Genomic DNA, 15,000 nt, shown 5'->3' on the forward strand with positions numbered 1-15,000 from the left:
TCTATGGCTGGATGCCCATCCTAATGCCAACCACTTTACAGAGTGTACTGGGTGCTTTTTATGTGGCACCAGCACCAGTGAGGTCTGCTTTGGTAGGGATTCTATGGCTGGATGCCCTTCCTAATGCCAACCACTTTACAGAGTGTACTGGGTGCTTTTTATGTGGCACCAGCACCAGTGAGGTCTGCTTTGGTAGGGATTTATGGCTGGATGCCCTTCCTAATGCCAACCACTTTACAGAGTGTACTGGGTGCTTTTTATGTGGCACCAGCACCAGTGAGGTCTGCTTTGGTAGGGATTTATGGCTGGATGCCCTTCCTAATGCCAACCACTTTACAGAGTGTACTGGGTGCTTTTTATGTGGCACCAGCACCAGTGAGGTCTGCTTTGGTAGGGATTCTATGGCTGGATGCCCTTCCTAATGCCAACCACTTTACGAGTGTACTGGGTGCTTTTTATGTGGCACCAGCACCAGTGAGGTCTGCTTTGGTAGGGATTTATGGCTGGATGCCCTTCCTAATGCCAACCACTTTACAGAGTGTACTGGGTGCTTTTTATGTGGCACCAGCACCAGTGAGGTCTGCTTTGGTAGGGATTTATGGCTGGATGCCCTTCCTAATGCCAACCACTTTACAGAGTGTACTGGGTGCTTTTTATGTGGCACCAGCACCAGTGAGGTCTGCTTTGGTAGGGATTCTATGGCTGGATGCCCTTCCTAATGCCAACCACTTTACAGAGTGTACTGGGTGCTTTTTATGTGGAACTAGCTTATGCACATTTGTGTGCATGCATTTGCATGCATATGTAGTTGTGTGTGTATGTGTGCATTTGTATTTGTATGTCTGTGCATTTGTGCATGTGTGTGCATTGGTATGAGTGAGCAATTGTGTGTGTATATTTGATTGTATGTATTTGTGTGTATGTGCATTTGTGTGTTTATTTGTGCATGGGTGTGCAGTTTTGTGTGTATATGAGTGTGTGCATGCATCTGTCTGTGTCTGTGTACATCTGTGTGTATACATCTGTGTGTGTGTACATCTTTGTATGCATATGTGTGTGCATTTCTGTGTGTGTGTGTGTGTACATCTGTGTGTGCATTCCTCTGTGTGTGTGTGTACATCTGTGTGTACATCTGTGTGCATACGTGTGTACATTCCTGTGTGTGTGTACATCTCTGTGTGTGCATTTCTCTGTGTGTGTGTACATCTGTGTGTGTGTACATCTGTATGTGTGTACAGCTGTGTGTGTACATCTGTGTGTGTACATTTGTGTATGCATATGTGTGTGCATTTCTCTGTGTGTGCATATGTGTACATCTGTGTGTGCATGTGTGTACATCTGTGTGTGCATGTGTGTGTGTGTACATCTGTGTGTGCATATATGTGTGCATTCCTCTGTGTGTGTGTACATCTGTGTGCATATGTGTGTACATTCCTGTGTGTGTGTGTGTACATCTGTGTGTGCATTCCTGTGTGCATACAACTTCTTTTAATAGATTGGCTGATGTTAATATGACACCAATGGTTTCACGCTGAATCTTTCCAATTTACAGCCTAACAAATATGGCTACTGAACCAGTGAAAGTCTACCTACAGTTGAATAATTACAATCGTTGCTAAGAATCGAAATGAAACCAGTGGTACAGTATGGTTACTGGTGAAAGATAAGAGACAGAGAGAAGGAGAGGATAAAAGGAGAGAGTTTGCGGGGAGAGAAGAAGACGGGTCAAAGGAGAGAAAAAAAGGGTGGGAATTATACAGAAAAGTCCTTACTTTGTAATAAATAATCTCTCTTCTGCTGCTGCTGCTGCTGCTGTTGTTGTTGTTGTTGTTGCTGGTGTGTTTTCGTGGGGAAAGTTCGGACATTTGGTAACACGTGAAGCTTCTGGAACAGGACAAACCTTTGCTGCGGATCTGTGGATGAAACCAAAATCTCCGACATAAGACAATTTGATAATTTGAGAAGGGAGCAGAAGGGGCCGATGTGATTGCTGAGTACCAAAAGCAGAAGTTCCGGTCAGGCCGGACATGTTGCAAGGTTCACATATAATAAACAGACCTGTGGGGTTACTGAATTGTATCCAAAGGGATTGGAAAAAAAGGCCACTTGGATCCAGATAGAAAAGAATGATGCAATCAAGACAGAATAGGAAGCATATTGTGACCAGCGGTATGCAACAATATCTGATGGTCTGGTCAATACTCTGATGAATATATATACATATATATATATATATATATATATATATTTCATTTTTAAGGCACTAAAAGAGAATGACTCTCCCCAGACACAACAGTATATATATATATCCAGAGTAAACACATCAATGTGAAACAAGGTGGAAAAAAGAGTACTCAAATACCAGTGGTAGAGTAATATGCTTTATTTAAAGCAGCAGAAAATTCAACAAAACCTGTTACGGGAAACTCAGAGTAACAGGTTTTGTTGAATTTTCTGCTGCTTTAAATAAAGCATATATATATATATATATATATATATATATATACCAGTGCTGCCTGACTGGCTTCCGTGCCAGTGGCACGTAAAAAGTACCAACCAATCGTGGCTGTTGCCAGCCTCCCCTGGCACATAAAATGCACCCACAACACTCACGGGGTGGTTGGCGTTAGGAAGGGCATCCAGCTGTAGAAACACTGCCAGATCAGACTGGAGCCAGGCGCAGCCTCCTGGCTTCCCAGCCCCCGGTCAAACCGTCCAACCCATGCTAGCATGGAAAGCAGACGTTAAACGATGATGATATATCAGAGTAAATGCGCTAAGCAGTATTTACGAATAATCACAATTTAGGTTAGTTGAAATATGTTTGTCACATATTTCAACTGCTAAAGGCATATACACTGCAGTCGCCATGGAGAAAAATTCTCTCTAAGGCGCAGGAGTGGCTGTGTGGTAAGTAGCTTGTTTACCAACCACATGGTTCCGGGTTCAGTCCCACTGTGTGGCACCTTGGGCAAGTGACTTCTACTATAGCCTCGGGCCGACCAAAGCTTTGTGAGTGGATTTGGTAGACGGAAACTGAAAGAAACCCGTCGTATATATGTATATATATATATATATATATATATATAATATATATATATATATATATATATATATATATGTGTGTGTGTGTGTGTGTGTTTGTGTGTGTCTGTGTTTGTCCCCCTAGCATTGCTTGACAACCAATGCTGGTGTGTTTACCTCCCCGTTACTTAGCGGTTCGGCAAAAGAGACCGATAGAATAAGTACTGGGCTTACAAAAGAATAAGTCCCGGGGTCGAGTTGCTCGATTAAAAGGTGGTGCTCCAGCATGGCCGCAGTCAAATGACTGAAACAAGTAAAAGAGTAAAGAGTAAAAAGGTGTGAAAATACCCCGTTTGTTCAGTGTTGCCCTCTCTCAACAACTATAGTCTCTAATACGAACTAATGTAACAACATGAGAATCTTACCCAATTTCTTGAGCTTCTTGCGTCGTTCTGCATTTAGCTTCATTTTCTTTGCACGTTCTCTCATCACTTTTGCTGTTCTGGGATCCTGGAAGCCCCTAAAAATAATTACAGCTATTTGTATATACATATAAAAGAAAGGAGGCGCAATGGCCCAGTGGTTAGGGCAGCGGACTCGCGGTCGTAGGATCGCGGTTTCGATTCCCAGACCGGGCGTTGTGAGTGTTTATTGAGCAAAAACACCTAAAAAAGCTCCACGAGGCTCCGGCAGGGGATGGTGGTGATCCCTGCTGTACTCTTTCACCACAACTTTCTCCCACTCTTACTTCCTGTTTCTGTTGTACCTGTATTTCAAAGGGCCCGCCTTGTCACTCTCTGTGTCACGCTGAATATCCCCGAGAACTACGTTAAGGGTACACGTGTCTGTGGAGTGCTCAGCCACTTACACGTTAATTTCACAAGCAGGCTGTTCCGTTGATCGAATCAACCGGAACCCTCGTCGTCGTAGCCGACGGAGTGCTTCCATCCATAAAAGAAAATATATATAGTTAAGATTCAGTTGAATTAGGTACTTAAGTTGAGGTACCAAGGGTGACCACATAAAAAAATAATGAAACTTACCATTCTTCACATATCTGAGAATCGGTGAGGCGTGAAATGTTACCAGAGGATGCGGTTGGCTGGTGACTCTCCGAGCGCCGCTGCGACAGCAAGGACAGGTCAGGTGACTGCGACGGTGTCTCCAACTCGGGTTGGCTCTGGTTGTGGCCTCCAGGCATAGCCATCCTGCATGAGCTCCTTCCTACAGAACGAGGACTGATCCATGCCTGTCGACGCGACGACATGGGTGGCCGTGGTGGGAGAGCTGCTGATAGTAATAATGACGAAGACGCCGGTGTTGTCGAGAGCGGTGGTGTAGATAGCAGAGGTGGTGTTCGTGGCGGTGGTGTCCATGAGAATAGCGACCCTGTCATTGGTGGCGCTGATGAGGCCTCAGTCTGCTGTAACGAGAGAACCTGATGCCGCAGTGGGGTTTGTGATGACGGTAGCCGTGCAGTCAATGGCAAACCCTTCCAGCTGCTACCAGGGGGTGTTGTCACCATGGCGTTGGGGTTCGCTTCAGTGTTGGGAGGACCCGTCATCAGCGGGGTCGCGTGCTCAGCGATGCCACACTCCAGAGAGGACAAACCAATAACTGGATACCTGCAATATTAAAGTTACAATAAACTTCTGCCAACAGAAATGCAGTCCTTGTGTCAGTATGGAGGGGGGTATAAGAGGGGAGGTGGGGTGATGGGAGAGATGGGGGAGTGGTGGGAGAGGTTGGGGGTGATGGGAGAGGTCGGGGAGTGATGGGAGAAATGAGGGAGTGGTGGGAGAGGTTGGGGGTGATGGGAGAGACAGGGGAGTGATGGGAGAAATGAGAGTGGTGGGAGAGTTGGGAGAGTGACGGGAGAGATGAGATGAGATAAAAGTAGATAAGGGTAGATTAGTAGATTACCTTTTAGGGACCTCTGGAGCAACAGGAGGAGTCCACTCTTTATCGAGGTCGGCCTGTAAGGGAGAAATTATAATGAGAGGGATCAGATAAAAATCTACCCCAGTATATCACTGCTACTTTATTTTATCAACCCAATAACAATGAAAGGTAAAGTTAGTGTTAGTCTTCTATTATAATTCCATTGACATCTCGGATGTTTTATAGGAATATTAAATCTACCCCAGTATATCACTGCTACTTTATTTTATCAACCCAACAACAATGAAAGGTAAAGTTAGTGTTAATCTTCTATTATAATTCCATTGACATCTCGGATGTTTTATAGGAATATTAAATCTACCCCAGTATATCACTGCTACTTTATTTTATCAACCCAACAACAATGAAAGGTAAAGTTAGTGTTAGTCTTCTATTATAATTCCATTGACATCTCGGATGTTTGATAAGAATATTAAATCTACCCCAGTATATCACTGCTACTTTATTTTATCAACCCCACAACAATGAAAGGTAAAGTTAGTGTTAGTCTTCTATTATAATTCCATTGACATCTCGGATGTTTGATAAGAATATTAAATCTACCCCAGTATATCACTGCTACTTTATTTTATCAACCCCACAACAATGAAAGGTAAAGTTAGTGTTAGTCTTCTATTATAATTCCATTGACATCTTGGATGTTTTATAGGAATATCAAATCTACCCCAGTATATCACTGCTACTTTATTTTATCAACCCCACAACAATGAAAGGTAAAGTTAGTGTTAGTCTTCTATTATAATTCTGCTAACATCTAGGAATATTAAATCTACCCCTTGTAGTGAGGGTTGATAAGGTGTAACTTACCTCAGCCAGCTCAAAGACCCCTAAATCAATATCTTCGCCAAACTCACTCTCATTCTCATCATCGTAGGCCATCTGAGCAAAGCAGAGGGCTGCCTTGAGCTTGTTGCGGAGTAAGAATCCCCTCCATACTGCCTGGTGGATAAGAGAGAAAGAAGAAAAGAGAGATGGAGCATAAAATTAATCTAAACATTATTGTCAAACATTTTCATCAAACAAACGTCACTGTAAAACCTTCCTGATTGTCAAAAAGTGTTTTTCATCAAACACATCCAAATATTATCGTCAAACATTTCTGTCAAACATTTCTATCAAACATTTCTGTCAAACATCTGTCAAACATTTCTGTCAAACATCTCTGTTAAACATTTGTCAAACATTTCTGTCAAACATTTCTGTCAAACATTGTCAAACATTTCAGTCAAACATTTCAGTCAAACATTTCTGTCAAACATTTCTGTCAAACATTTCAGTCAAACATTTCAGTCAAACATCTCTGTTAAACATTTCTGTCAAACATTTCTGTCAAACATTTCTGTCAAACATTTCAGTCAAACATTTCTGTCAAACATTTCTGTCAAACATCTCTGTTAAACATTTCTGTCAAACATCTCTGTTAAACATTTCTGTTAAACATTTCTGTCAAACATTTCTGTCAAACATTTCTATCAAACATTTCTGTCAAACATTTCTGTCAAACATTCTGTCAAACATTTCTGTCAAACATTCTGTCAAACATTTCTGTCAAACATTTCTATCAAACATTTCTGTCGAACATTTCTGTCAAACTTTCTGTCAAACATTTCTGTCGAACATTTCTGTCAAACATTTCTGTTAAACATTTCTGTCAAACATTTCTGTTAACATTTCTGTCAAACATTTCTGTCAAACATTTCTATCAAACATTTCTGTCAAACATTTCTGTCAAACATTTCTGTCAAACATTTCTGTCAAACATTTCTGTCAAACATTTCTGTCAAACATTTCTATCAAACATTTCTGTCGAACATTTCTGTCAAACATTTCTGTCAAACATTTCTGTCGAACATTTCTGTCAAACATTTCTGTTAAACATTTCTGTCAAACATTTCTGTTAAACATTTCTGTCAAACATTTCTGTCAAACATTTCTGTCAAACATTTCTGTCAAACATTTGTCAAACACTACACACTGCTTAGTGCTCCCCCTGCTTACCTGTATCTGCGTGGCAGCCACAGTCTTCCTTTTACTGCTGCTGCAGTCGCTGCTGTTGCTAGCATCAACATCATCTGAGGCCCTGACCGGTGACAGTGAGCCAGTACTGGGAATGGTGATGGAAGCAGTGGTGGTGGTTTTGGTAGTTGTAGTGGTGGTGGTTGCGGTGGTGTTGGTGGTTGTATCAATGCAACTCACCACAGGGCTGATCTTCATTGCGGTTGAATTCACAGGAATTCTATGAACAAAGGACAAACTTCAGACAGCATTCTACTTCACTTAATAATAATAATAATAACAATAATAATAATAATAATAATAATAATTTTTTTGCCACATATGTAGCTTCGGGGAGGGGATCAAGCTGATTAAATTGACCCCAGTGTTTCACTGGTACTTAATTTATTGAACCCCGTAAGGATGAAAGGCAAAGTTGACCTCAGTGGAATTTTAACTCAGAACATAGACCGACAAAATACAGCTAAGCATTTTGCCCAGCATGCTAACAGTTCTGCCAATTTACCGCCTTTTTATATAATAATAATTATATAATAATACTAGCAGAATCACCAAGCGTTGCTCGGGTTTGTTTTGACCCTTTAGAATTGGAATTTTTGAAAAGGAAAAATTTTGCATTATGTAGCTTGTTATTCTCTTTAAGTGAACATTTTTCTGGTTGAAATACACCGAAAAATGGCGACACAGCAGTCAAAAGATCGTACAATATATAGGGATTTTCATAGAAAAAAGCACCTTTTTGATGTCAATAATTTTTGGTGTTAACATTGTCGAATTTGAATTTTTTCTTCTACAGAAGGAAGAGCAAGCCTTCTTCTATCATACTCTCAATTTTGGTCAACTTGCGCCGCAGGGTCTCGGAGGAGATAGTGTTAGTTGAAGGCTACCAAACCTGCCACACACAGACAACTTCACCTTTATATATAGAGAGAGATTAGTTTAAAATTATAATAATAATTATTATAATTATTATAATAATAATGCTAGTAGCACATAAAAAGCACCATTTGAGCATGGCTGATGCCAGTACGACCTAACTGGCATCCATGCTGGTGACAAAAAGCACTGTTCTAGCATGGCTAGTGGCACATAAAAAGCACAATTCGAGCGTGAATGATACCAGGGCTGCCTGACTGGCCCCCATGCCTGTGGCACATAAAAAGCCCCCACTACACTCTCGGAGTGGTGGGCTTTAGGAAGGGCATCCAGCTGTAGAAACCTTGCCAAATCAGATTGGGGCCAGGTGCAGCCACCCAGCTTGCCAGTCCCCAGTCAAACCGTCCAACCCAAGCCAGCATGGAAAGCAACCGTTCAAGAATTTGGACCTGGAGATCTCCATTTCCAGTGACTTCGAGGGGCCACCTCCCAGTGGTGTCGGGCATCAACGAAGAGCCTTTGACTACAACAAGACGACCAAAGTTTTTTTTTTTCCAAGGTCCAGGGTCTCCCTCCCTTAAACCCTAGACCATCACCTAATCACCCTTAGACCAAACACTTGAAAGGTCCTTCCACACACCATCGACATCAGCTACTTTGCCGCCGTTCAAGAATTTGGACCCGGAGATTTCCATTTCCAGCGACTTCGAGGGCCACCTCCCAGTGGTGTCGGGCATCAACAAAGAGCCCTCGACTACAACAAGACGACCAAAGTTTTTTTTTTTCCAAGATCCAGGTTCTCCCGCCCCTAAGCCTTAGACCATCACCTAATCACCCTTACCCATCTTGTTGCTAACAACAACAACAGTATGGAAAACAGACGTTAAACGACGACAATGAAGATGATGATGATGATGATGATACACATAAATAATACTGAATATTACCTCTCAGAACCTGTGTTTCCAGCTGTGGAGGTTTCAATCCCAGGTGAAGGCAGTGCTGAATCAAACGGTGTCCCATGTTCATGCCAGTAGCGACACTGTACAGCCAGTGTGTGGGTGATATGGCAGTGCTCGACCCAGGCGTCACACATGCTGCTCACATTTAGGGGGTCTGTTTCATTTAGATGTCTGCAAGAGAGAGAGAGAGAGAGAGAGAGAGTGAGAATTGCACACATGTATATTGCCATCATCATCATTGTCATGAACATTATCTCTGTCATTATCATGGATGGCTGAGTGGACGAACAGGTAGACTGGCAGACTGAGAGACAGGTAAATAGATGGGTGGGTAGGTAGGTAGGTTATGTAGGTAGGTAGGTATATAGGTAGGTAGGGAGGTAAGTAGGTAGAAAGATAGATAGATTGATAGATAGATAGATAGATAGATAGATAGATAGATAGATAGATAGATAGATAGATAGATAGATAGATAGATAGATAGATAGATAGGTAGGTAGGTAGGTAGGTAGGTAGGTAGATAGATAGATAGATAGATAGATAGATAGATAGATAGATAGATAGATAGATAGATAGATAGATAGATAGATAGATAGAGATAGATAGATAGATAGATAGATAGGTAGGTAGGTAGGTATGTAGGTAGATAGATAGATAGATAGATAGATAGATAGATAGATAGATAGATAGATAGATAGATAGATAGATAGATAGAGGTAGGTAGGTAGGTAGGTAGGTAGGTAGATAGATAGATAGATAGATAGATAGATAGATAGATAGATAGATAGATAGATAGATAGATAGATAGATAGGTAGGTAGGTAGGTATGTAGGTAGATAGATAGATAGATAGATAGATAAGTTTCTTTATTGGCCACACAGGGCTGCACACAGATGGGACAAGTTACAAGGTAGAGCTTTTCTTTTGGGGGATGAAAAAAAACAAAAAAACAGAAAACAAAAGAAACAAAAAAAAAAGGTGGCGTAGGTTTTCGATCAAAAGGGATCCTAAAAGGGAAAAAAAGACAAAAGATAAAAAAAAAAGAATAGAAAGAAAAAAGGAAAAGGAACAAAAGAAAAGAGAAATGAAAAAAAAAGAAGAAAAAAAAAAAGGGAAAAAGAGGGGAAGAGGGAAAAAAAAACGATCAATAGGGATCGTAGATAGACAGATAGATAGACAGACAGACAGACAGATGGATAGATAGATAGACAGACAGGTGGATAGATAGATAGATAGATAGGACAGACAGACAGACAGACAGACAGACAGATAGATAGATAGATAGATAGATAGATAGATAGATAGATAGACAGACAGACAGACAGATAGATAGATAGAGAGAGAGAGACAGAGAGAGAGACAGATAGATATAGATAGATAGATGATAGATATAGATATGTTTCTTTATTAGCCACACAGGGCTGCACACAGATAGAAAAATTACAAGGTAGAGCTTTTCTTTTGAAGGTTTAAAAAAAAAAAAAAAAAAAAAAAGAAAAAAGGAAGGGGGAGTTTCGATCAAAAGGGATCGTAAAAGAGAGAAAAAGAGGACAAAAAAAAAGGGGGTTAAAAAAAAAAGGGGGAGAGGAAAAAAAAAAAAAAAATTTGATCAATAGGGATCGTTATCACAGAAATGTCAATATGAAGTGTAAAGGGGAGGACAGGTGAGGTTTACCCGTGGAAAGAAAAGCCTACGGAAAAGACCACGGTAACCTCGGTCAATGGAGTCACATGTATATTTCTTTTTTTTTTTTTTTTGGCAAATAAGCAACTCTCTGTTTTCAATTTCTGGTTCATAGGACTATGCTCAAGGTGGCTTCGTCATTCATACGTGCCATTCTTGCTATATTCACCCATCTTTTTTAAAACATTCGCTAGACAAAAATTGCCTCTCTACTCTCACTTTCCTTTTCAAGTGGTACTTGAAGAGTTGAAGTGATGAGAGATTGACCAGAGAGGAAAGTGTTTGTCTCCAATCCTTTCAGACGCGTCCACCAGATACATTCTTTCGCCATAGCCACAAGGATGATGAAAATAGCTCTTCCCTCCGTTTGAAGGAGGGAGGCGTGACAATATTAACGATAGACTCAGCTGATAAACCGACTCATCCCACAGTGACAGCAGTTGTTCGACACAAGCCCACAGGTCGGAAATTGTTGGACACTGCACGAGTGCGTGCAGAACGGTTTCATCGCTCTGACCGCATCTCGGGCAGGTCGGCCCCGTGTTTCTCGAGCCGTGTCTGTAGAGCTATCCCGGAACGGTAGTGCTAGTGCTTCTCGGTATCATGCCAGGCCAGGGATCTCTGGAAGTTGTCCATGGGCCCTGGCCCGAAAGTCGTCCTGAACAGGCGGGTCAGGTACTCCTCGTCGACGTCCAGGTTCGCCCCGAGCTCGTCGTCGTACCTCCCCTCCACTAAACCCCTATAGATGATGCTTTGGTGTGGTGAAGTCACTTAAGGTCGACCCAGGACGGCAGAGTTGCTTGAGAGCAACGCGACACTCGCGGTGCCATTCGCCCTTCCTCGGCCTCTTTTTGATCCACGACTGCAGTTCGGTCATGGAGGAGACGAGCTGCGGGAAAGCGTGCCTCACAAACGGCAACAACACCTGTTCACCGTCGTCTACATAGAGCCAGAGATGTCGCAGTCTCAGCGCGTGTCTGCGCATCATCAACCACGGCATGCCCAGCCCTCCTTTTAACGGGGTGTTGACAGCAAATGGATCGCCTGACCATCGGGACGCATCCTTTCCACAAGAAGCGAAGAGGATGCGTTGTAGTTTGGTGATGGTGGGTCGGGACAAGGTACGACGGTCAGGCGGTAGGAGATGACGGACGCGATTGTACGTGTTCGCCACCTCCGCTCGACCTTTTAGGGACGTTTCCTCTCGGCCATTGCCGGGCGAGAGGACCACCCTACTCGTATCTCGTTCCAGTTCTTCTCCACTTGGAGGTCCGGACCGAACCAGACCCCGAGCAACTCAACCGGGCCCGTCGGTCCAGCGTCCCACGACGGAGGGCGTGGTGGACGCATGGGTTGCTTCTCCAGGTGCCTAGTCGCAAGCCACTGACTTTTCCCGGTTGATTTTCGCTCCTGTCACCGCTTCGTAGTTTTTCAGTGTCTCGCGACAGCTCGATGTGCTCGTGGCTAGACACTATGACGGTGACGTCGTCCGCGTATGCAGACACGCTCGTCCGCATCCCAATTCTCGCGGGATGCCCCTTGAGTCGCCAGCTTCCGCAGTAGTGGCTCAAGAGTCAATACGTATAGAAGCGCCGAGAGGGGGCATCCCTGACGGAATGAACGTGCAATGTCGATAGAGATAGATAGATAGATAGATAGATAGATAGATAGATAGATAGATAGATAGATAGATAGATAGATAGATAGATCGATAGATAGATAGATAGATAGATAGACAGAGAGAGAGAGATGGATCGACAGACAGACAGATAGATAGATAGTAAGTAAATAGCTAGATAGATAGACAGACAGATAGATAGAGATAGAGAGAGAGGTTGAAAGATAGATAGATAGATAGATAGATAGATAAATAGATAGATAGATAGATATATAGATAGATAGATAGGTAGATAGATAGGTAGATAGATGGATGGATAGACAGATAGGTGGAGAAAGAGAGAGGGAGACATATATATACAAGTACACAGAAAGAGAGAGAGATGTGTCTGCCTTTGAATTCTGCAGGACACCCACCCACCCAGCTGACAGACAGACAGACAGAGATAGAGAGAGAGAGATAGAAGGCCGAGCAGCCAGACAGGCAGACAGGCAATGCTCTCCTCAAAGACATATGGCCTCTGAGATAAAGGAACTGGGTAGGCTCTGGTGATGAGGGAGAGAGAGACGTTGACCTGAAATGGGTGGGGAGGATGTGATGAAAATGATGAGGGGGTGATGCTAGTGGTAGTGGTTACGATGGTGGTGGTGGTAGTGGTGATGGTGGTGCAGGTGATGTTGATGCAGGTGACGGTGGTGGTGGCAGTGATGGTGGAGGTGATGGTGGTTGTGAGGATGATGGTGGAGGTGGTGGTGGCGATGGTAGTGGTGGTGGCAGTGATAGTAGTAGTGGTGATGGTGGTGGTGGTGGCAGTGATAGTAGTAGTGGTGACAGTGATGGTAGTGGTGGTGGTGGTGGCGGCTGCAGCAGCAGTGGTGATGGTGGTGGTGGTGGCGGTGGCGGCAGTGATGGTGGTGGTGGTAGCAGTGATGGTGGTGATGGTGGCAGTGATGGTGGTGGTGGTGGCAGTGATGGTGGTGGTGGTAGCAGTGATGGTGGTGGTGGTGGTGGTGGTGGTGGTGGTGCTGGTGGCAGCAGTGGTGTTAATGGCGATGGTGTAGCAGCTGGTGGTGGTGGTGACGGTAGTGGTAGTGGTAGTGCTGCTGCTTGTAGTGGTGGTGGTGGTGGTAGTAGTAGTTGTGGTTGAGGTGGTAGTAACACCACTAAAAACCACCCACGTACAGTTACCCCAACATGGCTACAGACCAAAGACTGAAAACTTTATAAAACAAAAAGGAAAAAAAAATTATAAACAAAACTATAAAAAAAAAACACATCTAAAAACAAACGCTTACTTGATCTTCTCCCGGAGTTTTTCTTCCGCATCACGGAACATTTTCACTTGGCTCTTATATGTATCGTTTAATTGTTTCCACTCGCAGTCCGCTGAAACCACGCTGCTGATACTGTCCACTGCAGTTCCGCTGCCGACTTTATCCGCTGCAGTATCGCTGCTGGCAGACTCCACTGCAGTTCCGCTGCCAACAGGTGCCCCGTTGATTTTTTGTAAGCTTGGCAGAGATGCTTCTAGTCTGACCCTGCAAGAGGGAGGAAATATAAATACCCTGGCTTTTCACCATCATCATCATCATCATCATCATTATCATCATCTCTCTTGCTCTCTTACTCTCTCTTTCTCTCTCTTTATCTATCAATCTATTTCTCTCCATATCTCTTTCCCTCTTTCTTTTCTTCTCCTCTCTCCCTCTCACTCATTCTCCCTCTCTCCTCTCTCTTCCTCTCCCACTCTCTTTCTCTCTCTCTCTCTTTATTTATCTATCTATCTATCTATCTCTCTTTCCATCTCTTTTTCCCACTTTCTTTTCTTCTCCTCTCTCCCTCACTCTTTCTCCTCTCTCTTCCTCTCTTTTCTTCTCTCTTCCTATCTCCTCTGTCTCCCTCTCCTACTCTCTCTCTATTTATCTATCCATTTATCTCTCTCCATCTCTCTTTCCCTCTTTCTTTTCTTCTCTCTCCCTCTCACTCTTTGTCCTCTCTTTTCTTCTCTCTTCCTCTCACTCTTTCTCCCTCTCTCTCTCCTTCCCTCTCCCTCTCCTTTCCCCTCTCTGGCTGGATAACCCTGTACCCCTTCTACAGCATAACACCTGTTTCTGTCCCTCTTTCACACTCTAACCTTTCATCATCTGGTAGAAGCTCCCCTCCTCCAATGCCCCCCTCTCCTTTCAAAAGGATCCTTGTCTTGCAGGTTACTTGGTGACCCTGCCAGTGCTGGTGCCACACAAAAAGCGTCCAGTCCTCACTGTAAACTGATTGGCATTTGGAAGGGCATCCCGCTGAAGAAGCCATGCCAAAACGGACCTCATCTTTGCTTGTGCAACGTAAAAACCACTCACTCCACTCTGCTGGATGGTCAGTATTATGAAGGGCATCCAGCCATCAAAACCATGCCAAAATGGACACAGAAGAATGGTGCAGGCTCCTGCCTGGCCAGCTCCTCTCAACCCAGGCAACCTATATCAGCATGGAAGGCGGACCTTAAAAAATGATGATGATGATGGTGATGATGATGATATGTCAAGTTTTCTGAGGCAGCGCGGTTTGCAGAAAATATTTTGATGTATGTGTGTGTTTGTGCATGTGTGTGTTGGTGTGTATGTGCATGTGTGTGTAGGTGTGCCTTTGTGTGTTGGTGTGTGTATGTATATGTATGTATGTGTGTGTGTGTGTCTCTATGAGCCTGTCAGTGTGTGTGTGTGTATGTGCGTATGCACATTTTGATGTGTTTGTGCATGTGTGTTGGTGTGTTTGTGCGTGTGTATGTGTGCACATGTTGATGTGTATGTGTGTGTATATGTATGTGCATGTGTGTGTAGGTGTGCCTTTGTGTGTTGGTGTGT

The 15,000-nt window shown here is 43.4% G+C and overlaps 1 protein-coding gene across 1 annotated transcript in view; it reads right to left on the reverse strand.

Moving 5' to 3' along the window:
- LOC115231201 (leucine-rich repeat and IQ domain-containing protein 1-like) overlaps window positions 1–15,000 on the reverse strand; it is a 37,823-nt gene that overhangs the window by 7,478 nt on the left and 15,345 nt on the right. Inside the window, exons 11-18 of the mRNA XM_036499987.1 lie at window positions 13,438–13,680; window positions 8,826–9,011; window positions 6,985–7,222; window positions 5,794–5,925; window positions 4,948–5,000; window positions 4,068–4,649; window positions 3,450–3,544; window positions 1,773–1,913 (exon numbers count right to left, since the gene is read on the reverse strand). Coding sequence (XP_036355880.1) covers window positions 1,773–1,913; window positions 3,450–3,544; window positions 4,068–4,649; window positions 4,948–5,000; window positions 5,794–5,925; window positions 6,985–7,222; window positions 8,826–9,011; window positions 13,438–13,680 — 1,670 coding nt within the window. The remainder of the gene's footprint in view (window positions 1–1,772; window positions 1,914–3,449; window positions 3,545–4,067; window positions 4,650–4,947; window positions 5,001–5,793; window positions 5,926–6,984; window positions 7,223–8,825; window positions 9,012–13,437; window positions 13,681–15,000) is intronic.

Source organism: Octopus sinensis, unplaced genomic scaffold (genome assembly GCF_006345805.1).
Source record: "Octopus sinensis unplaced genomic scaffold, ASM634580v1 Contig17777, whole genome shotgun sequence".
In the NCBI taxonomy this organism is placed as follows: Eukaryota; Metazoa; Mollusca; class Cephalopoda; order Octopoda; family Octopodidae; genus Octopus; species Octopus sinensis.